This window comes from Mauremys mutica, chromosome 4 (genome assembly GCF_020497125.1).
Source record: "Mauremys mutica isolate MM-2020 ecotype Southern chromosome 4, ASM2049712v1, whole genome shotgun sequence".
Lineage (NCBI taxonomy): Eukaryota > Metazoa > Chordata > Testudines > Geoemydidae > Mauremys > Mauremys mutica.
The window spans coordinates 24,139,085-24,166,418 of record NC_059075.1 but is presented as its reverse complement, the minus strand read 5'-3'; the positions used below and the strand labels follow the sequence as shown (position 1 = coordinate 24,166,418).

The 27,334-nt window shown below is 43.8% G+C and overlaps 1 protein-coding gene across 1 annotated transcript; it reads right to left on the bottom strand.

The window, feature by feature from the left end:
- Nucleotides 1-1,397: 1,397 nt before the first annotated feature.
- On the bottom strand, nt 1,398-27,334 carry DEGS2 (delta 4-desaturase, sphingolipid 2). Its single transcript, XM_045014726.1, has 3 exons — nt 27,233-27,334; nt 9,118-9,860; nt 1,398-1,749 (listed from the first exon to the last, which is right to left on the bottom strand). Exons 1-3 carry the CDS (start codon nt 27,312-27,314, stop codon nt 1,603-1,605), a joined length of 972 nt encoding a protein of 323 aa, XP_044870661.1. The 5' UTR covers nt 27,315-27,334; the 3' UTR covers nt 1,398-1,602.

Genomic DNA, 27,334 nt, shown 5'->3' with positions numbered 1-27,334 from the left:
TTTGAGCAGTGCTAAATTAACAGAAAAAGCAGCATAGAGGCATGTAATGAGGTAGTAGCTGGTGCAACAGAGGAAGGATGGTTTGATTAATAGTAAACAAAGATGGCCAAGAAATTAGGAGAGGGTAAGGGTGCCTTGTAATGTTAGAAGTTTACTAATCTTCCACAAGTCTCTCAGGCAGGGTTAAGAAATGTGCCAGGCTAGTTTATACTGTAAATTGAAAGCAGCAAGACACAGTGAAGCAGAATGGATATGTTTAAAAATAGCAGAAGTTTAGACATTTATGTACAGTTTGTTTTTCTGTACAAATGAAATGATTCACAGATGTTTTATAGTAAGGTAACATTGTAGAAGAGTGTTACTCTTGAGCTAGTCTGTTAAGTGAAATGAAAACAGTTCAGCACATAGTGCAGTTGTCCTATAAGATGTTAATTGAAAGTAGTAGAAACCCTGTTTCTCAGCTTGCACATCCAAGAGAATAGGAGCTTATGGCTTTTCCCTGAGTGCATTAGCTCCAGAAAGGCTATGGCTGATCTCCTCTTGGAACGTGGTTCTGTGTTCAGGCATAATGGCACTATTCTTATTCAACAGATGCATATGTACTATATGTATTGAATCATACTTACAAACATTACAGGCAGGAGGTTGGCCCTGCAGAGCTAATGCCAGAGAAAGTTGAATGAGCTGGGTTTTATTCTGACTCACATGTTCAGCAGCATCAGGTCTGAGGTCTCAAGGGGAGTGTACTTGGCAAACTGAAAAGAAATCTCTCCACTACATTGATTAAGTTGATTCCTATGAGAATAGGAAATGAAGTTCCATCTTCATTTGTACAGTCACGGTCCAGAACACAACTTCGCTGGATATGACAAACCATACCATTGTGTTGCTCATGGTAATAAGATTCCAGGGGTTTTTCCACCTACTGCATTTTGGGTCAATCCCTGCCTTCCTAAACCCATATAATATGGCAGCAATATTGCAGCAGCTGTTGACCCAGCTGTAATCTGCTCAGAAACCAAGATGTAGCTCAGAGATGACTGTACTTGAAGTCGCATGTATAAGACAGCCCTAGCCCTCATCCATCCAAGGAAGCAAGGGGTTGAGTTTGCTCTTGAATCCAGACTGCCTCCTGCTTGCATTGACCTGTTAAGACAAGCCAAACACCTGTTGAAGTATGTGTCTCCATTCCTCCAGAGATTAGAAGCATTCTGCACCACGGAACAGGTCTAACCTGACTCTCATGCCACACATGCATGGTCCTGATGAAAAGGGGGGGGGAGGAAATGTTTAATGTGGATTTAAAATGTAACAGTTTCACCCAGATACAAAGGATGGTGCATCTATGTAGCCTCTGCTATAAACATACATGTGTGATATCCTGCCAAAGAGCAATGTTACATAAGCAAAAATCCTTTTAATAAAATTTACAGAATTCTAAAAGACAGTGCCTGTGGTTTGCTTCAATATTTCATCACCTTTGGTACTACAGAAAAGGTAAGTGCATAGAAATATTACTTCAGATAATTTTTAGCTCTGAAAACTCAGTCCACAAAAAATGGATTTTTTTTTTACATTATTAATGACGATGCTAAAGCAAATCTATTGGTTTTCTGTTGCTAGTTTGCATATTCTCTTAATCCGTGAATAAGGACCAATGGTGTCATCAAAAACAAAATCCCAGAGAACTCGACACCAAGATTGGTGCTGAGGAAGGTTGTCATAATATTCTGCTGCTATCTTCTTCACCTGAAAAGAACAAGAGACCATTTAACCAGCATTGCATTGTCAGAGGTTCTTCTGGATCTAGCTTAGATTGTGTCTTACCCAATGTAACTTTTTAAAATCCACACCATTAAGTCTTTCAATGAAAAGCATCCCATGTCACAATCTGCTCTATGACTATGAATGATGTAGCATTTTTGACAACTAGTTCTCATGGAAAGAAATGAATTAGAGTTCCACATTTTCCTCTGAGTATTTTTGCTAACAATGCTTAGTAGTCCACTTTGTATGACTAAAATTACACCAGCTACAGCCTTGCTTGCCCTGGAAATAAATATTACAGAAACCAAAGTCTTTTTAGCTGTATCATCTAAATTCTGTTCCACTTTGTTTCCCTATTAATAGTTGCTGTTAACTTAGTCTCAAACTAATCTGGCATCCCGTTAAATTTTCCTGTAGACACAGGCCTGAAAGAATTCAGGGATGTTCTGGTTCTAGAACTTTAGTTTTAAAAAAAATAAATCAATTCTGATCTGTATCTAGAGCCAGTTGGAAACTTCATAATGGGCTCCTATCTCCAATGGACTGAACCAAACCCTTTGGTCCCAACGTGCCCTCAGAATTTGAAAATATGGGTCTGAATCTGATCTTTGTATTTTAGTTCGACGGGACTAGAATTCAGCAGTGTTTTATGAGGCGGGAAGGGATACATGAATTAGTCTGATTCATCATGAGAACAAGGCCTGGTTATGAGCTATCAGGACTCCACCACAGCATAATTCATGCATTTTGTGACACCCACTTTTGTTCCTGAACCCTTAAACGTGTTCAGGTGTCACAATTCAGTGAAAGATCAAATCAGTTCAGAAGAGACAGTGCTGCTTGGCCACAGTTTTGTTTCTCCCTATGCGCCTTTACTAGTTGGTATTTTAGCTGCACATCTGATCTCAGACTGACAGAAATTCACCTTGCCTGCTCTCAGACGTGCTCTCGCTATTGCTGTAGGTACGTGCACTCTTCCCATATAGCTGAGTTTTCATTTGGGGGCTGTAAACATTAACTCTGAGCAAGTTTTTTAAACCATTTTAAAGATTTGTAGTGGGAGAAGAAGCCATCTGAAGTGTAGCTTTGGCAGGGAGTTGGTTTTGCAGGCGGTAAGGTCAGCATGAAAAGGAAGAGATTTCAAGAACTCATGGAAGGGGGAGGCTATAGAAACTTTAGCACTAGCAATATCGTAGTGATACAGGTGCTCTTACTGATAAATAGCTGAGCACTCTGCTGCTGCACGTACTTGAGTGTAGCAACAAGAGAATCAGTGGCACTGCTGTACATTTGCACAAACCTGCCAAGATTATTCTTACCTAGGCAGATTTTTTTTTTAAATTGAACTCAGCCCTTTAGACAAACAAAAGCCATAGTGTCCCAGGGAAACTAGCAGAGCTGAAACCAGGTTTCCTTCCAGAACATTATTTACCCAGTATTTAAAAGCCAGCAAGGTTGCTGAATGCAATAAAAATTCCCCCATTTAAACTTGGACTTTTATGAGCCATTCTTCCCCTGGAGCCATTTATATGCAAGTTTTTGACCTTCAATGGAAGAGTTTATGCTGTTTATCTAAATTTCTTAAAGTTAAAGTGTAAACCAGTGTTAGTTACACTGTAAATTCATTTACCTGTTTTTATAGTTCTCCTTTAGCATGAATTGTATAATACATTGCCAACACACAAGAAAAGAAGTTACTATGTTAATAAGGAGTTGGATAAACAGCTATATAAATGCAAGGGTTAAAAGCAATCCACAAGCCTTACAACCAATACACACACCTCCCATGAGATGGTGTCCTGGAACAATACCTTAGGGTTAAGAGCCAGTTCTGATTATCACATTCTGCTGTCTTGTAAAATGTCATTGTTTCCATTAGAAAAGATTCTTCACAACCTATTTTAAAGCTATTGTGAAGGGCTGATTATATGCAGTATAAGAACAGTTCCTAAATTTCACCCTAGAGCAGATGACCGTGACCCATATGTATCAGGTCAGGAAAGAGGATGATTGTATGGGTAAGGTACTGGCCTAGGACTCTGGAGAGCTGGATTTAGACCCTGGTTCTGCCACAAACTCCCTGCATGACCTTGATGCAGAGAGGGAGTATGAGTTGAGATTAATTCCCCCCCCTCTCCATAAAGTAGGGATAATCCTTCCTTTCCCCTGCCCCTTGGCTTGTCCATTTAAATTGTAAGCTCCTTGGGGCAAGCCTTATCATTATATGTTTATGCAGTGTCTACTAAATGGGGCCCAGCGCTCAAGGCTCTAGGTGCTACTGCAATACAAATTAATAGTTACATTAGCAAAAGCACACTAGGCTCTTCGGGGAAGTGTGAAATCCATTAAGATTATTAGATCATCTCCCTCTCCCCTGAAATACAGCCACCACTGGAATGGTAAAGCAACTGCATACGATGGTTTGTGAAACTAGCGAGCGAATTTTAGGTTAAACTGATTTGGCCAGGATAGCAAAGTAACACCCTTACTCTTGCAATAGTATCATGGACTTTTTAAATGGCCCTGGATAATCAGGAACGTGTTTTTATGGCCCAGCTGAGTCTACATCTCTAACAGCACATTTCTCTTCACCATGCTTCCTTTACTCTAATGCTAAGGCAGCGGTTCCATAAGATTGACTGCTGTCTATTGAGCATCACCACCACATCCTAGCGCACTGGGATTTTCTCTGCCTGCCATGGGGGTAAGGGCACAGACTGTTTAATTATTCAACAGATGTCAAGCTCCTTCTATTCTCCAATCCCAGGGTTAAGCATCCTGCTGTAGTGACAAACTCCTGCTCATGTTTTGAAAGGAGCTGAACAGAGCTGGCTTTGTTTAACATCAGTTGAAAGAGCAGCTCTCTACATTACACAAATTGTGTGTGCCCAGAATTGTATGGTCCCCTATGCTCATAACATCTCATGTAAGAGTGCCATATAGTTTATAAGCACATCAAATATGGTTTCAGTTAAATATGCTGCCAGCAAAATTAGATCCCAGTTTAAACTGTTTCAGCCTAAATCATTGTGTCACTAATGCTTCAGAAAGTTTCTCCAATATTATCCCACTGTGCCTGGGGCAGGAGGCTTTATATCTCCCAGAATCCACTGTTTCTGAGAGCAGAGCCAGGCTCTGCAGGATTGGTATGCAGGGGACACACTAAAATGATTTGGAGCAGCCCCACTGCAGCTGTAGAGAAAAATGGCAACATGATTGGCAGGTCTAGCATGGATCCAGGTTGTGCATAAAGCAGGTCCAGTTCAATAAGGAATGGCAGTCCCCTAACCAACCCCAGGGCACGAGCAGCAGCATCAATAGAGCGCTAGGGCTGGTACCAACAGAAAGCGAGAATGAAGTATTGAGCTTCGGAAACCTTACCTTAAAAATGTATCTGTTTGAAAAGCAGTAGTAGATTTAATGAATTATCTACAAGGAAAGAATGAATGAAGCTCATGGTATCTTTGTACCGAGACACTCAACTTCCCTGCTTTTTATTCAGCACTTAAAGATGGCAGATATACGTACTCCATGTCCTAAACATTGTTTCGGTAGTGTCTGGAAGACACCAGCATTTTGAGGGTTAAGTTTGATGGCCTGTTGCCTGTACTGCAGGGGTGGGCAAATGTTTGGGCCCCAGGGCCATAAATGGGTGGGCAAATTGCATGCAGGGCCATGAATGTAGGGCTGGGGCAGGTGATTAGGGGGCAGGAGGCAGTGCAAGGTGTGTGTGTGTGGGGGGGTGCAGTGTGCAGAAAGGGGCTCAGGGAATGGGGTTAGGTGCAGGAGGAGTGTGGGGTGCAGCTGGGGCTGGGATGCAGAAGGAATTTGGGGTGTGGGCTCTGGCATCGTGCTGCTTACCTGGAGCAGCTCTAGGGTGGCAGCAGCATGCACCAGGGCCAAGGCAGGCTCCCTGCCTGCCTGCCCGCCCTAGCCCCACAGCATCCCCAGGGGGAGGAGAGGGGTGCAGAGGGCTCTGCACAGTGCTCTGGCCTGTAGGTACCTTCCCCAAAGCTCCCATGGGCCACAGTTCCCTGTTCCTGGCCACTGGGAGCTGGTGCCAGCAGGCAAGAGTAGAACGAGAACACCCCCCCCCCCAGATCTGGCCTGTCGTAGGTTGCCCACCCCTGCTGTATTGCGACATACTGGAAAGTGCACTAAAATCAAAGTTCTGAAGTTTCTGTGCAGTTCTGCTTTGTAATGTTTGCTGATGTACTACCCCTATAATAAAGAAATCCAACATGAAAACAGCCAGCCTGTTTAGTTGTCTATGCTAATAGCATCACAGAACATGAACCATGTACATTGATTTGAACATAAGGAAAAGTAGTTTAATGCAAGTTTTATTTTAAAACCATAATACTGACAGCCCAACAAACTGAAGTTAAATTGCTACTAAATGTACTTTAAGGACAGGTACCCTATAATAGTTATCCTTCCACTCACCTAACACCTGCTATAGTATTACTATGGACTACTGCCCTCAAGTAGTAATTTCATTTGAGCCCCGTACCATTATCTCAAGGAAAATGGGAGCACGGTGATTAGAGTATAGGACTGGGAATCAAACACCTGAATCCTATTCCTGGCTGTGCCACCAGCTTCCTGCATTATCTTGGGCAAGTTACTTTACATCTCTGCCCCATCTGGAAGACGGGGATACCAATACTCCCTTTCTTCACAGGGCTGGTGTGAGGCTTAACCTGTTAGTGTTTGTAAAGAGTTTTGAACAGGGGCGGCTCTAGCCATTTCGCTGCCCCAAGCACGGCGGCACGCCGCGGGGGGCGCTCTGTCAGTCGCCCGTCCTGCGGCTCTGATACACCTCCCGCAGGTGTGCCTGCGGAGGGTCCGCTGGTCCCACGGCTGCACCAGCAGACCCTCCACAGGCATGTCTGCGGGAGGTCCACCGGAGCCGCGGGACCAGCGGACCCTCCGCAGGCACACCGCCGAAGGCTGCCTGCCTGCCGCACTACTGGTTTTGATACGTGGCGTGCTGGGGCCTGGAGCCGCCCCTGGTTTTGATACCTTAAGATGCAAGGCATTACAGCAGCCTGAAGCATTGCCCTACTGTCTACAAGAGACTTGATAACTAGTTGGCAGCTGGTATGTTGAGGCCAGTGCTTATCCTGGCCTGTACTGCCTCACTGTTTACTTGTGCTTCCCCTTTAACCAGCTGATGTCTCTTCTCTTACACTGCTTGCAAGCACTTTAAGGCAGGGACTTTTTGTTCCGTTTCTATGGCACCCAGGCACCCTGGGATACCAGGCTATGACTGGAGCTCCTAGATGCTACTGCAATTCCAATGCTTTACTACAGCTGTATTCAACATCTTCCAAAGTGAGTGCTGGAGTAGTACTGAAAGTCTAAGGAAAGAATAGGGGAGGGAGACCAACAGTGATAAAGGTATGTGTAAAAATACACAACAGTTAATAAGCCAGCTACTTCCACTGCTTCTGCTATCAGGTTAACTTGTGCTTCAGACAAGCACAGCTACTCGAGTTATTTTGAGGCAGTCAGTCTAGTAAGCCTGGTTTCACACCCTGCCCAGTACTTTCTCCACAAAATTTAATGAATAACTCCTTTGCCTCAGGTAATACCCAGTGTAACAATAGATCCTTTTGTCTAACGATTGGGGGGGGAAGGAAAAGATATGCATTATCATTTGGAGCATTTTTACAAGGGTGTCAATTCTACAGATAAGTAGAATGGCTCTTTCTACCACTGGCCGGAAGAGAATGCAATATTATTAATGTGACAGTGAAAAAAATTCACATACAGACTAGTCAGCCTTTAGCATTACATGTTTTTCTTCAAAATTGGTACTTCAGGACAGGATACTAATTTCATGATATACAAGAAAAGCAGTCATCCCATAGCTCATTGAAGGAGGAGAGGAGTTCTACTGCCATCATATGAGGCTCACATTTTAACAGCTACACCTCAACCCCGATAGAACATGACCCGATAAAACACAAATTTGGATATAACACGGTAAAGCACTGCTCGGGGCGGGGGGGCTGCACATTCCGGCGGACCAAAGCAAGTTCAATATAACAGTTTCATCTATAATGCGGTAAGATTTTTTGGCTCCTGAGGACAGCGTTATATCATCGGGGTAGAGGTGTACTAGATTACAGCATAGCATAATGTTTCCTGTTTCTATTCGGAGATCTTCTGAGGGTCACACTGATGCAGGTTTTTCCAATGGCAAACACGTTGCTTAGGACATTCTGAATGAGCCTTACGTGATAGAAGATTAAGCTAAATATAAATTTCTGATAAGCAAATGGAAGTGCAGTACAAGGTCCATTTATTCCCTCATTTCCCCATTATGTGCAAGACCTGATCATACTCAAACAACTCCCATTATGTACTTGTGATAGATAAAGCTAAAGGTTCTACATCTAAAGGACCAACTATATTAGAGGATTCAACAATTCCAAGGTTAAGAGCTGCAGTTAAGTAGACCTAATGAAGTAAGTTATTTCAAGAAATGTCACCCCATTCAAATAATTTATTTGACAAATCAATTTTTTAAACCATCAGTACAGCAGTGTTTTTTTGAGGGCCACTCATTCCATCCTAGCCTGTCTCCTTTAAGTGAGCCAGTGCAGCATGTGCACAAAATGGTCCCTCCAACTGTTGCAGTACTTGTGCATTGTGGTATATCCCATAATTTTAATCACAGCTCCCTGGAGTAGGTGCAGCATGCATTTGTTAGTCTTTGATCTATTGAACTGAAGGATTTTTGTAGTGTCCAAAGCCCTGAATGCTCATTAATATTAAGCAGGTACAATATAACCACTCTAAATGTATGCAATACTATATTATCACCTACATATTTGGCCTGTTCCAGTGGTGGGGGGCACAAGCACCCGAACCATGGCCCTGCCCTCCCACACCCCTCCCCTCAAAGCCCTGCCCCTGCACTGCCCCTTCTCATTTGTAAAGGGGGGGGCATGGGCCCCCCCCCCCATTCCAGTGCCCTGCCCATACCTCCATCCCATAAAACCTATTAATCTATTTCCACCATTGCACATATATTGTACACCACAATAAGCTGAAGAGGCCAAACTTAGGAAGTTGAAGAATTGGAATTCTTAGGTAATGTTTTTCATGCAAAAGAAATTACTATCATATTGTTAAATTCCCTTGCACTGCCTGTCCGTGTGTAACCCTCCCCCGCACTCCCATTTTTGGGTCTTTGACCTCTATTTTCTTCCACAACGGTCTTTTGGCAGGTTGAAAGGTATGCTTTAGCCTTAATTAAAAGTGGATATTGCTATAATACAAGCCATTCCAAATTAAGCTACTCTAGCAACTTTTACAAGGATCCACATATATACTTACCATTGGCAGCTTGCATCCAGGAATGCTGGGGAAATCATGGTGCTCCATGTGGTAGCCTGCATTAAAGGTGATCCAGTTGAGAGGTCCATAATAAGAATAGGTTTCGTAGCCTTTTAAGAACATGTAATGTTCTGCTATGAAGTGCCCAGCAATAGGATGCAAACCCATGCAAAGTAATGTGCCTGCTATTAAATAAACAACAGGCTTCAGGCCCCATAGGTAGTAGATTATAAAATCAACAGAGAATTGCACCAGGGCATTAAATATTTCCATCTGAGTAACTGCTTTGGGGTTCACGTAAAGAGGTCTCAGGCCGTAGAAGAATGGTTGGAGGATGAGCCAAATAAATTTCCGAAATGGAGTGCAAAAGAACCAGCCTTCAAAGTCAGTTGGAACATCCACATCCAAAGTATCTCCACCAAGGTATCGATGATGGTCAATGTGGTATTTCTTGAAGGAGGCGGAGTAAGGAAGTCCAAATGGCAGGTTGGCAAACACTGCAAACCATCTATTCCACTTAGCCTGCTTGTTACCAAAGGCAACATTGTGTGAAATATCATGGATCGCTAGTGCCATTGAGTGATTGATGCAGCCCCCAAAAGCATAAGCCCAGAAGAAAATCCATTTCCAAGATAAATCTTTCACCAAGTAGCAGGCTAGAAGCTGTGTCAACACCATTCCAGACACAATCCATTTTAAGTGGGGATCTGGTCCCATTAGAGATTTAATTGTTGGATATTTGGCTGAAGGAGGGTGGGGAGGGAGAAAAAACAAGGCAACTCATTAAGTATCAGGAAAGTAAGCACAGTCACCACGTGCATTCCTATCTGATTTCTTCCACTACAAGTTTATGCACCGGGGCCTAGTCGTTCAGAAAGTAACGCACAGGTACAGAATTACTCCCATGCGGTGTGCATTAACCCTACTGAAAGAGTAGCTTCAAACACTGTTACCCTGCACCACGCCTCTCTTGAGTAAACGTACAGCCCTGATATCTGGTCCCTGGTACCACGTGCACTGGGAAGTGGGATGGGGAATGTGTGGTTGTATCCTAAGAGCCACTAAAGTAAAAACTGCAGGAGCACCTTGTATCAAGCAAGTCACTCCCCTGGCTATTTGACCTAATCTGATCGACATTGCTCTGCTCTGGATAATAGCAGATTGATGGTAGAACCACAGAATGGACCCCAAAGTAGACAGAGGTGTTTTGACACCCACAAACCAGAGGTGCTAGCAGGGGGGCAGAATACTGGACACAAGACATCCATAGAGAGCACTTGTGTGCTCTTTTGAACAGGCCCCAATAAGGGAAAAAACACTAGCATTTTACTCATTAATCTGACCTTTGTAAAATCACCAATGGTTATATCAGGAACCAGTCCTTGTTTGCACTGACATCATAAGAGAAACCAATGCTATAATTATCAGGAGAAAAGGAAGGAAGATAAGTGGTAGATTTCCATATCTTTGTATTCATTAGCCTTAGTAAAGTTACATACCAGGGTTAGGTATGAATGTCACCCAGAAAAATCCATAACCACCTTATATAGTTCTGACTGTGGGTCTTCACAGCACCATGGAAAGATATTGCAATGAGATAAGACATCTGATTCATCCTCCAGGCTGGTTCATGATTGCCGCATACAGAACATTTACTAAAATGCTATGTCCAATCCAGTTTTATGTAGCTACAGCATTAGAGATCCATTACAAGACATTTGTTATATGGTAGGAACATGCTTCTGATATGAAAGATGTAAAATATTTGGCAACATACTCCTTTAATTGATCAGGGTGTCCTATTTTGCACTTTACTCTTTTGGGTGTGTATCTATAAGAAGTTCTATTTTAACAGCTAACCCTCAATTTACGCAACATGATGGGATAGAATTAGATATTGACAGTGCTCAGCATTTCCAGTTAATACTAGCTATTGGGAAACACTGAAATCCTTGGAGGAAGGTGCTATATAAATGCAGCGTCTGTCACTCTTAGTGCCCATAACAGGAGCTGTGTGTATTCATGAAGCATCCTGCACTTCAATGGTGACAAAGTTATCATAGAATATCAGGGTTGGAAGGGACCGCAGGAGGTCATCTAGTCTAACCCCCTGCTCAAAGCAGGACCAATCCCCAGACAGATTTATACCCCAGATCCCTAAGTGGCCTCCTCAAGGATTGAACTCACAACCCTGGGTTTAGCAGGCCAATGCTCAAACCACTGAGCTATGCCTCCCCAATAGGTGTCAAAGAAGAAACCATATGTTTTAACATAAGGATCATGAATTCAAATTCTTCCAGAAGGTATTACACATTCTGTAAATTATGATTTATTCTTTACAATGAAAGGAGATTAATTTGACTAACTATACTGGGGGGAAAATCTTGGCATCTCTACTCATACTCTTACTTGGGAGCCAGAGGGTTGATTGGCTGGGATTAGTTCAGATTGTGATTGAGGATGAAGAGGAGTTAAATTAGTAATTCAGGGTTAGAATCAGTCTCTGCAACCCAGTAACATCTCACTGTGGCCAATACCATATACTTCAAGGAAAGGTGCAAGAAATTCTATACAAGGCAGTTATGGAATGAGGTTTTATATCCTTATTCGATAGGATAAAAAAATAACTCTGGATGTTCTCCCCATGCCAAGTAGTCTGATCTTGAACCACAAGCTGCTCTTTGCTTCAAGATATCATGCAGCAATGAATTCATAAGTTACTTATGTAAAGATGCATTTCCTTTTATCAGTTTAAACATGTTCCCTTCTGGTTTTGTTGAATGTCCACTTGATTTACAAGAGAGGGAAAAAAAACCCACCACCACACCATAAGAATGTGCAATTTACTTTGTGTCCCATTTCATTATAGCCTCCTAGTAGGTCCCCCCTTTAAAGAGATCCCATATCCTTTCCAATTTTTCCTCACATGAGATTCTATGTCCTTATCACTCATCTTTGGAGCCTTTTATTTCTGCACTATGCATATTAATAAGTATAACTCACATGGGGAAAGTTACAGGATCAATTCCTTAATCTGGGAAGTGTGGCTGCAAACTATGTGTCCACACTGGGTGATGGGTGATTTTTTTTTATATATAATTAGACAAGTAAATGTAATCTGACCATTACACCACATTTGTTATTTCATCAAAATCAGATTATGAAGGTGTGGAACAGTGCTGCTGTGGATACTGTAATCATCGGAGGCAATGCAAATAAATCCTGTGACTTTGCCAGCAGTGACAGGTGTAGCATATACAGGATACGGAAGTTTTGTACTAAAAAACAGATTCAATTAAATAGAGAAAAGTGAATTTCCATAATCTCAGTAATTCAATATTATTTATAATGTGGGGGTTCCCAGAGGCCCCATTGTGCTGGACACTGTACAAATACACGGGAAGGCACACCCAGCCCTGTGAAGCCTGCAACATCACTTTGTTATTCCTATTACCAAAGCCCGTATGAGCCCTAGTCACAGACCAGGACCCCATTAGGGGCAGACATGCCAAACCCATGGGAAAAAACTGCAGAAATTGGGCTTGTTTTTGGCTTAATTGGCTTGTAGCTTTTTTTTTTTTTTTTTTTTTTTAAATCAGCTCCTGGCAAGCAGGGGGGTGGGGAAGGGGGGGGAGAAGAGAGTCAGCGGTGCACAGTGGGCCCACCAGTCCCAGACTCCACAATGGGGGAATCTAGTCACAGAATGTTGGGGTTCTCAGGGATTGGCTTGTTTTGAAATGGGACCAGCTTGATTTTTGGCTTATTGTGAAAGTTGGGGTGCTCATTTACCACATGAAAGTTGCTGAAAGTTCCTTCCTTTCTCCTGATTAGGTGTTGTATAAACATACATAATTAAACAACTGCCACGTTCTTATTTCAGATGAAGTTAGTAGGTTTTAGTATGCCATGGGATCATTTCTCAATACCCAGCCAGCTAGCAGCATTAAGGCACAAGGCCTTCACACAACATCTCATCCTGAAGGATGGCATCATGCAGTCCTTTGGTCAGATTTCCCACTGTAGGCATTAAACCACATACAGTGCATTTCTACCTAATGCAAACACCCACCGGAAAAATGTCTACTCATATATTAAAAGGAAAGCATCTCCTGAATAGCTACACAATTCAGATTCTTGTCATAAGAACGGCCATACTGGGTCAGACCAAACGTCCATACAGTCCAGTATTCTGTCTACTGACTGGGGCACCTGGCATTGGCCACTGAGGGAGTGAACCTAACAGGCAATGATCAAGTGATCTTTCTCCTGCCGTCCATCTCCACCCTCTGACAAACAGAGGCTAGGGACTCCATTCCTTACCCATCCTGGCTAATGGCCATTAATGGACTTAACTAGATAAATTCATGGAGGTTCTCTTTTAAAACCTGTTATATTCCAAGCCTTCACAACATCCTCAGGCAAGGAGTTCCACAGGTTGACTGTGCGCTGTGTGAAGAATAACTTTCTTTTATTTGTTTTAAACCTGCTGCCCATTAATTTTGTTTGGTGGCCCCTAGTTCTTATATTATGGGAACAAGTAAATAACTTTTCCTTATTCACTTTCTCCACACCACTCATGATTTTATATACCTCTATCACAGGGGTAGGCAACCTATGGCACATGTGCCAAAGGCGGCACATGAGCTGATTTTCAGTGGCACTCACGCTGCCCAGGTCCTGGCCACCAGTCCGGGGAGATCTGCATTTTAATTTAATTTTAAATTAAGCTTCTTAAACATTTTAAAAACCTTATTTACTTTACATACAACAATAGTTTAGTTATATATTATAGACTTATAGAAAGAGACCTTCTAAAAACATTAAAATGTATTACTGGCATGCAAAACCTTAAATTAGAGTGAATAAATGAAGACTTGGCACACCGCTTCTGAAAGGTTGCTGACCCCTGCTCTATCATATCCCCCTCCCCCTCCGGCCCCTTAGTCTCCTCTTTTCCAAGCTGAAAATTTCTAGCCTCTTTAATCTCTCCTCATATGGGACCCATTCCAAACCCCTAATCATTTTAGTTGCCCTTTTCTGAACTTTTTCTAATGCCAGTATATCTTTGAGATGAGGGAGAACACATCTGCACACAGTATTCAAGTTGTGGGCATACCATGGATTTATATAAGGGCAATAAGATATTCTCAGTCTTATTCGCTATCCTTTTTTAATGATTCCTAACATCCTGTTTGCTTTTTTGACTGCCGCCACACACTACGTGGACATCTTGAGAGAGCTATCCACAAAGGACTCCAAGATCTTTCCTAATTAGTTGTAGCTATTATTGTCCATTATTTCAAAGCCATTTAGTTGCTTAGAGTATTTTTGCATACATATTTAAAAGATAATAGAATAGTTGACTGATTGTGCAATATACACGATACCTTGCACTAGATTGTAGGTACCAGCCACATCTGAAAGCAACATTTTCTGATCATGCCATACTGATTGTATTGAAAGATACAGTAATAAGTACAGAAAAGAGCTTGCAGTCAATTCAAGTACCTTACTATCTGCATAAGTTTAGCTCAGGAACAAGACTGTGGTTAATTTCAGGAACACTGTACGCAAGAAACCCTGAGGTAAATTCTGGCATAATAGTGGCACAGAAAGATTGTCCTTAGGTTAATACTGCCAAATATTTATTGACTATTTTTCACATACCCTTTAGTCTCCTATGCCATTATTGCACTGCCAGAAAATGGAATTGAAAAGAATAGCTGAGATTGCTAGGCTTGCTATACTGACATACAGCAGCGGCGGCGGGGGGGAAATAAAAAATAAAGAGGCTCTTAAAAAGGCCTCCTGGTTCACAAGTGCAGCACATGCAAAGTATTTGTTACTTTGTTGTTCTGACATATGCAAAACATCATGGCACATGCTAATGAGGCTCAACTTTAAAATAAAAGGCTAAATTTCATCCCTTAGAATAGTCAATCAGAATTGATAATTGCAGTTTAACCATAACTAAAAGACATGCAGATGAATGAGATCCATTGACTAAGAATGGCTATGTCAAAGTGGGTGTTTTATATAAGGTCAACATTTATTTATGAATCAGGCTAAGGTATTCCAAAAGGCATAGGAAGAAAGAAGAAATATTTTCACCTGAAAAAGTAATACACACATTCAGAGCCTGTGATACTACCATAACAACTTTTCATGGATGCCTAAGTTCTTTGGCCCGTGTGGCCTAACAATAGCTATCAGGCCTTGGCATGTCCTAAACCGAAACATTGGTTCTTTAAGAAAAGTCTCATATACAGCTACTTGAATTGCCTGTGCAGCACTACACGTAGGAAAACTCATATTTTAATGGACATTTCAGCCCTTTGTTGCAGCACAGCAACTTAGTAAAGCATCCTTAATGGTAGGTGGTATTAGTACAGACATTGCAAGAGTAGCTCAAGGGGATGCTGGTCAGAGCCTACCTCAATTTGCTTTTTGCTTAAATAGGGCTTGTACAGCGTGAAAGGTTGTGAATGGTTCCAGAGGTAACAGATTTTTACCACCAAGGATGTTCCCCTGCAGCATTTTTGGCTCAAACATTACAGCATTGGACTAGAGTCTGAGACACTGACTAGAAAAAAGTGACTAAACAAACACTGACTACTTTCACTGCACAATGGAAGCAAGTGAAGGCTGTACTGTGTTGGGATGGTGCCATATTGGTGTGGCCGTACTGAATGAATGGTGTGAGAACACATCTTGACATAACTGAACTGCGAAAGAGGATTCTGGGAACAGAATCTCTCTCTTGGCATCTGCCTGATGCTAGAGGTGAAACTAACTGGCTCCATGCTGTATATATGATTAATTCTGATCTTTGAGTCAGTAAATATGTCCACTTGAAAGCAAATAACACATGTAGAACATCTTGAGTGGAGCCTGGGCTGACCGGGGCATCTTGACCCTGTTGAAGGACATCACACAAGGGGCTGAAGTGAATGATTGATAAGGGAGTGAATGTGGGGTAATGTTCAGTTGGCATCACTCTGCAGTCTCCTCCTAAAGTATCAATTGGGTAAAAAATTAGTAGCCACACACCCACTGGGCATGATTTTAAGACATGTGACTCCTTTGAGGAAATAGAGTATAAAAATCAAGCAAATTAAATTACTGTTGAGGGATTCCTTAATTAAACCACAATACTGCTAGACAGACTAGTCAGAACTCTGCTCCGTGGGCTCAAGTAGGACTGTGAACCAGAAGGGTCTCCAGGCAGGCAAGGCCTTGCCGCGAGGGAATCCGAGACAGACCAGAGGGCTGAGGAGACCAGACTTGGAGAGAAGAAGCTGTCCATAGAATTGGTAACCACTTTCTCTATTTGCCAAGCAGGAACTGTGTGAGGCTAGCATATGGCCTGTTTGTGTATGTTTGTGAAAGAGGCTCGCTAAGAGGAATGTATAGCACTTAAGAACTATTTTAATGTCCAACATAGGTGTTATGTGCTTAAATGTAACCCTTTACCACTTGTGTAATTTCTTCTCAGATAAACTGCAGTGTATGCAAGAATAATTACTGTGGACCTTTTTCACTGGTATGACAGTAATCTGCTCCACTGGGAGCCATTAAAGATCCATTCCAGGGTAGTAGCCCCCTGGTGCCAATCCCCTCCCTGCAGGGCTACACGCCATTTTGTATTCAAAGGCAGCCTGCTTTATGCACTGTGCTCTTTCATGGGCACCTTACTTTTGTTTTGTAGGGTTCCCCCCCCCCACCTTATGCAATGAAGGTCACTGATTGAAAGTAGATAGCTGTTCTTTGTGTATGGGAAACAAAACATTTTGTAATTATTTATTTTAATAATCTAAGTTACTAGCAACAAAATTAAGGAAGTTTACCCTAAAAATATCCCTTTAAAAAGTTCAGAATGAGGAGCATTATTACGCTACAAGTCACTAACTAGTAGTTGCTCACTGAGGTCACCCCAGTCAAAAAATGGTTTTGAAAATACTGTAGCATATTAGAGTCAGTCATCTTGTTTCATTAACGTCATGTGTTAAACTGGTGCTGTGAAATTAGTCTTCCCACATCTAAGACCCCTCAGTCAAATGGGTGCAGGGCAGGATTATAACTATATAAATAGAGATCTCCAATTACAGTTGGAGAAATCTTTTCAACATGGCAAGAAATAAGTAGGCGATAAAACCTACTAATATTGGCCGAGGCTACTGCTCCATGCTCCCCCTCTGCATCAAGAATGGCAGTTGATCTCTTGCTCTGGGCTCCCCCTACTGTTGCCTCAGAGAGCTGAGCAGGTGGTCCATTCTCACATGCAGAACAAGAGGCCTGCAGCCTGCCAGTGGCAGGACAGTGGGGACATTTCTCCTTACTGACATGAGAAGCTCACATCGTATATTTAATGTTTATAGTGGCATAATTATGCATGGCATGTTAGAGAGAAAGACAGAAGGGAGGCTGTATGGCAACAGTAAGGAAAGGGAGTTCTAAAGAAGCAGGGGTTGGAACTATACTTCTGTTTAGCAGAGAGGGGAAGTTTTATTCCCTCATCCTCCTTTTTACTTTGACTCATGACAATAGCAGCAACATGCATGTGCAATGGAAGTAAGGACATGCCTCTTTACACCAGGCTTTCAAAGGGCATTATAAACAAAGGGGGGGGGGGGAAGAGAAAAAAACACCCACAACCCAGTGACACCTGGGCCTCCAGGACAGTGCCCTGTTAAACAAACATGAAGTCACTCTGAAGTGACTTCCTGCCAGAACAAATAAAGGCACAGCATATTTAACCTTACCACACTGCTGCACCCTTTAATTGATCTGGTATTTATATGGAAGAAGGATCAAAGTAAATGTATTTTCACTCCATTCTCTCATGAAAAGGCTTTGTGTTTTTCAGCAGCTCACCAGAATGAACAAATCCTTTTGTGTGTTTTAATCTCTCCCTTCACCCACAACCCCCAGCAAGCTAACTTGGGGATACTAGCACCACATAATTAATAATGATAAACCAGACGGTTTTAGATACAGAAATGTTGCACTCACCAACACTTAAATTCCCTCTCCCCCTCTGGCTTAAGTGAAGTAATATATTCCCACATAGGTGGCGAAGTATCTCCCAGTTTCTCTATTCCCTCAGAGAGCTCTTGGACCAGATGAGGACTGGATAGATTCCCTTCAGAAACCCTCAATACAACTTTTAATTAACCACCAGGTGTGCTGTTGAGTGACAAGAGACACTGCAATGATGGGATGTTTGTGGTGATTTGGTGTTATTCTCAACGTTGGCCCAAAAGAGACAGCTTGATATTGAGAGATAGAGCAAAGCCAGTATTACTGCGGGTATTATAATTAAAAAAGTATTTGCTATTAGAAGACCAAGGACCAAAAATGTAGGACACTAACCTAAATACTTCTGAAAAGTCACTCAAGGAGTCAAAATATACAAAAGCAAGGAACATTTTTACAATCTGAACTTCAGTTCATTTTAATTTGAGCAAGTCAAGTAAAATAATAAATAATTAGTCTAAATGAGAGGTTGGTTGTGATGTTACCTAAACATATATGGGCTTTCAGTTGGGATGGTTTATTTCAGATTAAAAGCATCGATGAAGACAGAGTGTAAAGTCTCCATGAGAAAAGCATAATAGATGAAGGTCAACAGCAGCCATTTTGAACTCATTCATCACAGGGTGTGCTTTTTAGGTACAGCAAAGTGCCCAATGTACAGCAAGATACATAGTAAAAACAGCCTTAGGCCACGTACCGATGCAACTAGGCTGCTGTAAGATCTTCCGTGTAGCCACTCTATGCCATCAACATAATTAAACCACCCCCATCACGCGCCTGTCGCTAGGTCAGCAGGAGAGCGTCTCCCACTGACAGAGCACTGTCTACATCGGCACTCCTGTTGGTGTAACTTGTCACTCAAAGTATGTTTCCTCTCCTCCCTCCCCCACACCCACACCCTTGAACATCATAAGTTACACCAACAAAATTGCTAGTGTAGACATAGCAGCCAAATAGCCTTTATGTCAGTGACTCAACCACAAAGTCAGACATCAGAAAACAATGGTGATTTCTTGCAGTTGCTCACTAAGGCTGTGTCTACACTACAGCCTATGTCAGCAAAACTTATGTTGCTCATTCACACCCAAGTTGCACAAACAAGCACTTGTGTGCACAGCGCTATGTCAGCAGGAGAGGTTCTCCTGTCTACATAGCATATGCCGCTCATGGAGGTAGGTTTTTTGCCAACAGAAGAGCTCAACCCCGTTGGCATAGAGCATCTTCACCAGATATGCTGTAGCAGTGCAGTTATACTGATACAGCAGTGCTGTACATATAGGAATAAGTCTTTCACAAAAGACTTACCCTGTATTGTAAGAACAAAAGAATGGTCATAGTGGGTCAGACCAATGGTCCATTTAGCCCAATACCCTGTCTTCCAACAGTGACCAATGCCAGATGCTTCAAAGGGAATGGACAGAACAGGGCAATTATTGAGTGATTCAGTCCCAGCATCTGGCAGTCAGAGGCTTAGGGACACCCATAGCATGGGGATGCATCCCTGACCATCCTGGCTAATAGCCATTGATGGATCTATCCTCCATGAACTTCTAATATATATATATATATATATTTTTGAAACAATTATAGTTTTGGCCTTCACAACATCCCCTGGCAAAGAGTTCCACAGGTTGACTGTGCATCAATTACACTGTTTTCCTTAAGAGGGAACAAAATGAATTTGTCATTCTAGAGACCTGGTAATTAGATTTGGAGTTAAAAGGTAAATCACTTTCAGCTATAACATTCAAAGCCAGTCACTGGCAAGGTTAACTGATTCAGTCATTATCTCAGCTGTATTTAAGCACCTCTGTTCTTTTAAAGTTCTGTGAAGCAAAACACTATTCTCCAGTAAAGTTTATTAGAATGGTTTTACAAACTTAGATTTGATCATGCATGCAAGTGAGGTCTCATTCTATCTAGGCTTTAATATTCTGCTCATTGTGGTATCTGGATGCCTTTATCTGACTGAAACTAACATTCATTGTGTTTGAGTTATTGATTTTTAAATGTTATCTTACAATTAAGAATTGGCACCACCCACTGTGGGTGAAAAGTCTGGGCCAGGCAGTGACACACACACAGCACGTCCTGGAGTCCAGGATGGTTTTCAATCTCATTATACCTGGTTGCATACATAGGACATCTCCTGCACTGCACCATACTGTCTAGCCCATGTCTGATCAGGGACAGTAGAGTATTGACCTGTATGAAGCCCTGCATGACCACTGGCTGATTGTGCCCCCTCTCTGCTCTATAAATTATCTGTTTTATGCTATGCAGAGTATAAAGGTTAATGATTAACTAGGAAGCAAGGGCTTCCCCTACCCTTAACGCTACAAGGCAGGGGGAGGATATTGCTAGTCTGTATGGGATACTGTACCAGGCACATTGTCAGCTCTCAAATAATGGGATAACAATAAGGAGCAAGGAGGAGTGGGAAAGACAACAGGGCAGGGGGAGAATAATGGGTAGGAACAGAACCTCAGGAGGCTGAGGGGAAAAGGAAAAAAAAGAATAAGATGAAGAAAAATGGGAGAAAAAGAGCAATCAAATTCAAAGAGATGGAAGGAGGGGTGGGGCGCAAAGGGCACAAACAGGCTAAGGGAGCAAGTCCTGTTCCTCCTTTGCCCGTGTTCAGGTATGAAGAGTAGTTACACAGTCGGATAGGCAGCAGTTCCAATCCTGTTGAACTCTGCTGTTGTGACATAAGATAGAGTGTCAGTCTATCCATCAGGTAGACAAAACCTATATTGTATAATCAAAATCTTGAAACTCACCTTCTGAGCAATGGGCAGTTAGTACCAATTGTGGAGCGTGAACATTACTGGCTCACAAGACGAGATGGTCAGAAAATAGTGACCATGCTTTGAAGTCTGAATTTTTTTTTGATTTTTCTAACCACCATCTCCCAAACATCCTTCTTCAGTGACAAAATGGAAAAAGAAAGGGAGAGAAATGGAAATGGGAGTAGGGGAAAGAGGGGACCAAAACAACTTTCATTTTTCTTTGAATTTTGTTGAAAAATTGGAACATTTAAAAACCACTAACTTTTTCTGTTAAAATTCTCATTTCAGGAGAGAACGTTTCATCAGAAAAGTTGCAAATGAAAAAAATTCACCTAGTTCTATTCCCAGGTAATGGCCAATTGTGACCTAGGGTGCCAACTAGCAAAGGGTTCACATTGTTCTTTACAAGCAACTCCTGTCTGAGACCTGACAAACTCATATATGTAACACATTGCTTCCTTGGTGTTTATCCATAAAGGGTAGCATATGAAGTCTCTACTGAAAGCTTGTAACTTATCAATACTCGGTCATTGTGAGAGACGTGTGTACAAAGAATAATGCAACTATGTTGAAAATTATGGCCTTGGAGTGAAAAAAGTAACCAGGGAATCATGTGTCTCAGTAATAACCCATTCAAGCAGGAGGGAGTGGTCATCCCTCCTGGGCTAGTCAATTACGTAGTGTATTGCTCAATTGTCCACCTTTGCATCAATCCAGAAAAAAAGTCAATGAAAAACCAAAGAAACTATATGCATCAAAACCATTGGTGACCAGGAATATGACAGTGAGAGGATGGCTCTGTCTGTGGATAAAGGCAAAAGACTGATTCAGTATATCTCAGAGTATAGAAAGACATTGGGCATCCATTCATTGAGGAGGTACCTTGATGAATTAGGGTGCTTCATGAAAGACTGTGTCCTGGCTCCTTGGAACCAGGAAACACTGCAAAAGACTAAACGTTGGAGGTGGGAATCTACTCTATTAGATATTAATATTACTCTTCCTATGTGTTCACATTGTTTTTTTATGTAACCATTTGTTTCCATCACTCACACTTGTTTCGGTTTCTATCTCAATTCTCTAAATTATTTTGTTTTACTATACTCAAACAGATGTCAGAGTAGTCAGAGGTAAAACTGCTAAGCCCAGGGTGCCCTATTCTGTTGAGAACCAAGGCTCTGGGATTTCTGTGGGAATTCAGTGATTAGGAGATGGATATCACAAGGGGATACTTTGAAGTGACTCAGAGGCGAGGGTGCATCTATTGCCAATGGGTAGGGCTGATATAGCCCAGAGGAGAGTACTTGAGTGGCCATCAGGCTGCTTGCATCAAGGGGGCTAGCACAGGTAAGACTCCCTTATGCTAAAGGCAGGCGGCAATAAGGTGACTCACAGCCCTAGGTGCTCCAACAAGTGTCTCACTCATGAGAAAGAGAAAACCCATCAGAACAATCCGCATTTTTTCTATTTATTAAGCTGTTCCCCAGAAGGATGAATAAGGCACTGGACAAGGACTCCAGAGAGTGGGGATCAACTCCCAGCTTTGGCCTAGCCATTTTGCTGGCAAGGATGGACATAGTTTTTGCCCACCCTCCCACATCTCCCTCTCCACCCCAGTGGCTAAGCCAGCAGTGGGGAACCTTTCTTCCTATCAGGGGCAACTGACCCACAGAAAAAAAAATAATCATGGGCCACATACAGCCCCGCAGAAGCTCAGGGCTTCCCCTAGGCTCTGGAGTGGGGCTAGAAATGAAAAGTTCAGGGTGCAGGAGGGGGCTCCAGGCTGGAGATTGGGGTGTGGGCTCCAGCTAGGGGTGTGGGCTCTGAGGTAGGGCTGGGTATGAGGGGTTTGGGGTGCCGGAGGCACCTTGAGGATGGGGCCAGGGGTTGGGGTGCAGTAGAAGGTTTGGGGTGCAGGCTTCAGGACAGGGTTCAGGGATGGGGGTACAGGGTCTGGGAGGGAGTTAGGTGCAGGAAGGGGTTCTAACCTGGGGCATGGGGTTCAGGGTGTGGGCTCTGGCCAGGCAGTGCTTACCTCAAGTGGCTCCCAGTAAGCAGCATGGCTAAGGCAGGCTCCCTGCCTGCCCTGGCTCTGCGCTGCTCCCAGATGCAGCTGCCATGTCCCTCCAGCCCTTAGGCAGAGGGGCCAAGGGCCTCTGCCCGGTGCTTGTGCCCACAGGCACCACCCCCGTAGCTCCCATTGGCCACAGTTCCCGACCAATGGGAGCTACAGGTGCAGCACATGGAGCTTCCCTGATCACCCCTGTGCCTAGGGGCTGCAGGGACATGCCCAAACTTTTAACAGCCTGGTGGAGCAAGCCAGCACTCATGGCTCCAGCCCTGCAGGCAGGTGAGGCTCAGGGCTTCCAGCCCATAGCGTGGAGACTTGCCGCAGGCTAGAGGTTCCCCACCCCTGGCCTAAGTAAAGAAAACCACTGCTGGCCAATCAGAATGGAGTCCCCAAAAAAGCCAGTCATTTGGAGTAGAGCAAAAAAAGCTAAATAGCACAGCAACTGAGCTCCCACTGGAAACTATTCAGAGCAACCATTCTGCTTGCCCACCTCTAGAACTGGCCCTGACCACAAGCTTCCTGTGTTACAGTAACAGCTGGTTCAAGGTAGTGCCTAGATGCCCTCCCCCTCCCACGATGAAGGTCCCACTGAGCTATGTTTGTACAGTGCTTAAAGAGTCTCTGCCCTGAAGAGCTTACTAACTAGCCAGGACAGATGAAAGGCAGGAGAGAAGCAGCATTACCCTATTTTAAAGATAGGGAACTAAAACACAGCAAGATTAACTGAATTGTCTGAAGTCCTACAAGAAGGCTGGCTGAGCCAGGAGTTCTGGGTTCAGTTCCTGAGTCCCATTTCACTGGAAGAGATAATATCATGAGTACTTAGATTAGCAACAGCTGTCTCCTATAACAATTGCAGCTGATGAGTGTTTTTCAGAGGTAGCCCCCATAACAAATACATTCCTGTGTTGCAGCCTTGAAGTGGACATCATGTTATACAAATCAGAAATATACTCTGTGACACATGAGTGGAAAGCATAGTGATTTTTGTGGCTTGGCCTACAGCCCTGAAAACACACCAGAACACACTTTATGTGCTATCTACCAATATACTCAATAGATTTATCTTATTTAGGAATCCCAGTCAATCTACTCAATGCCTGTTTGATAAATGGAATGGCCAGGCTCTTTTCTCATTCACATAAGAATTTCACTCTTTAAAATAAAAGAAAAAAAAAACAAAAAACCCACCACACACTGTTCTAAGATTACAGGTGTCTAGCTTGGGCGCGGGGGGGGGGAGGGGGGGAGGAGGAGAGAAGAGGGCCTGTCTTGGGTGGGTGAGCTTCTGTGGTCTGCAGAGTGCAGGCGATCAAACTAGATCAGGGGTTTTCATAGTGTGGCCACCAACTCTTGCTGGTGGCAACTCTGACAATTTTTCCTAAAATACTTAATTAACTTTAGAAAAAACATAAATGTGCATATATACACATGTCCAAATCATTGTAATTTATGTAGAATTTTTTTTTGCAAACACTAATTGACAGTTGTCTATTCTTTACTGGACCTAAACAGAGTAGGAACACAAATAAGGTGCTTTGCATGTTTTGCTTTTTCAGTTGTTTTTAGACTTGCTAGCTAGTAAGTTTGTTACTGTGAAAAGTGATATTTGTTAATATTACTTTTCACAGCAGACTTACTCAGCCCCAGCAAGCTGGGGGAAAAAAGAGGGAGGTGTGGGTGTTGGAGGCAGTAGAGGCCAGGGCTGTGGTGGTGGGTGAACCTGGGGCCAGAACATGAAATGCTGTGGTTAGGGAAAGGAGCCCACCTCCACATGGTGGAAGCCAGAGTCCCACTGCCCCCAGAAAGGTGGTGAACTCCCACTGATCACCGGCTCTTACACAGTGTTTGTGGCTCCAGAAGGGGGCAGGGACCAGCCCCTACTGGTGGGCCTGGGGAAGGGGCTATTGCTTCCCCCACCCCAATCCTATCCCATCACCACCCACAAGGCTGCGACTGCACAAAAAGCCCCTGGTGGCCGCATTTGAGAAATGCTGACCTAGATGATCATGATGGTGCCTTCTGACCTTAAAGTATGAGTCTACTTTTAAGGAAGTGTCCCAAGGACCTCATTTTACTAAAGATTTAACTAGATTTGAATGTTTTTGAAGTACTATATTTCTGGTGAGCCAATCCTTGGTTATTATAAATGTTTACAGCTTTAACCCATGCCAAGGCATGTTGGGAGTCACTGACATAGGATTTTTTTTTCTGGCTCCGACATGGGTCCTATGAATTGCTGGCCTCTTTGCCCCAACCTGTCAAACTGTGGCCTGGCAGGCCATTCTTACACACCATCAGAAAAGTTGTACCCAGCTCTGTTCTGCAGTACCTGTGGTCTCCATCTCAAAAAAAGATATACTGGCATCAGGGCCGGCTCCAAGCACTAGCGCAGGAGGCAGGTGCTTGGGGCGGCCAATGGAAAGGGGAGGCACGTCCGGGTCTTTGGCAGCAATTCGGCGGCTGGTCCTTCCCTCCGAGAGGGACTGAGGGACCTGCTGCCGAATTGCTGCCAAAGAATGAAGCAGCAGGGTAGAGCTGCCGCCAAAGTGCCGCCGATCACAGCTTTATTTCCCCCCACACACACACAGCTTGGGGAAGCAAAAAAGCTGGAGCCAGCCCAGACTGGCATTAGAAAAGGTCCAGAAAAGGGCAACTAAAATGATTAGGGGGTTGGGACGGGTCCCATATGAGAAGGCATTAAAGAGGCTAGGACTTTTCAGCTTGGAAAAAAAGGAGACTAAGGGGGGATATGATAGAGGTATATAAAATCGTGAGTGGTGTGGAGAAAGTGAATAAGGAAAAGTTATTTACTTGTTCCCATAATATTAGAACTAGGGGCCACTAAATGAAATCAATGGGCAGCAGGTTTAAAACAAATAAAAGGAAGTTCTTCTTCACACAGCGCACAGTCAACCTGTGGAACTCCTTACCTGAGGAGGTTGTGAAAGCTAGGACTATAACAGGGTTTAAAAGAGAACTAGATACATTAATGGAAGTTAAGTCCATTAATAGCTATTAGCCAGGATGGGTAAGGAATGGCCTCCCTAGCCTCTGTTTGTCAGAGGGTGGAGATGGATGGCAGGAGAAAGATCACTTGATCATTGCTTGTTAGGTTCACTCCCTCTGGGGCACCTGGCATTGGCCACTGTTGATAGACAGGATATTGGGCTGGATGGACCTTTGGTCTAACCCAGTATAGCCATTTAATTTTAATAATAATTGGAGATATACTAATCTCCTAGAACTGGAAGGGACCTTGAAAGGTCATCAAGTCCAGCCCCCTGCCTTCGCTAGCAGGACCAATTTTTGCCTCAGATCCTTAAGTGGCCTCCTTAAGGATTGAACTCACAACCCTGGGTTTAGCAGGCCAATGCTCAAACCACTGAGCAATCCCTCCCCGCATACTTATGTTCAGTGAGTATCTGATCAGTGTCTGATCTCTACTTGCCCCAACTCAGTTCCTGGCTCTTGACATTTGTGTTACAATTCAGTACAATCATTGGCCAAGCTGCTGCTGTTCACACCAAAAGGGAAGGTGGATCAGTTCCAGTCTAAAGTAACTTAACTATGGGAAAACCTGATATACCAATAAGCCAGTGCCTCCTTTGCAAGCAGGACAGGAGGCTCAAGTAATAAGAGTTCACAGGCTGGAGTCGGAATTCTCCTGCAGAACATGCCACAGTTGAACCCTGCAGGCGTTAGGCCAGAGCAGTTTGCTGATGATTGCCCGCTCCCGAATGAATCTCCCAGGGTTGGGGGGGGGGGGGGGAGAAGGGGACAGACCTCGAGAAGAGGAAACAGCAGTTTAACAAACAGGGCACGGGAAGATTTTCACCCACAGGGATTCAGAGCCACAGAGGAAGACAAGCTCCACGATAGCAGCGTCCCCCGAAGGGGCAGGGCAGGGCCGCCCTCTGGGCGCTGCCGCGGCTCCCGGGCGCGGGGGAGGCAGGTGCCGGCGAGGGAGCGCTGTCTGCGGGAATGGGCGAGCGAGCGACGGGACCCCGCAGGCAAAGCGGGGCGAAGCGGCTCAGCGCTGGGAGCGCCAGGCACCGGAGCGGGATTGCAACAGGCGAAGGGCAGAGCCGCTCGTCGCCGTCTCACTGCGCGGGCCAGCCCGGCCCGGCCCCGGCGGCTGGGAAGGCAGGTACCTGCCCGCGCCCTCCCCGCGGCGGCTGCTAGCAGCCGCTCCCCCCTGCCCGCGGCGGGCGCCTACCTAGGATCTCCCGCCGCCGCTGCGTGTGGGGCTGCTCCGTGTAAACCCACTCGAAGTCCCCGCGGGTGACCCTGTTACCCATGTTCGCCCCGCCAGTGCTCC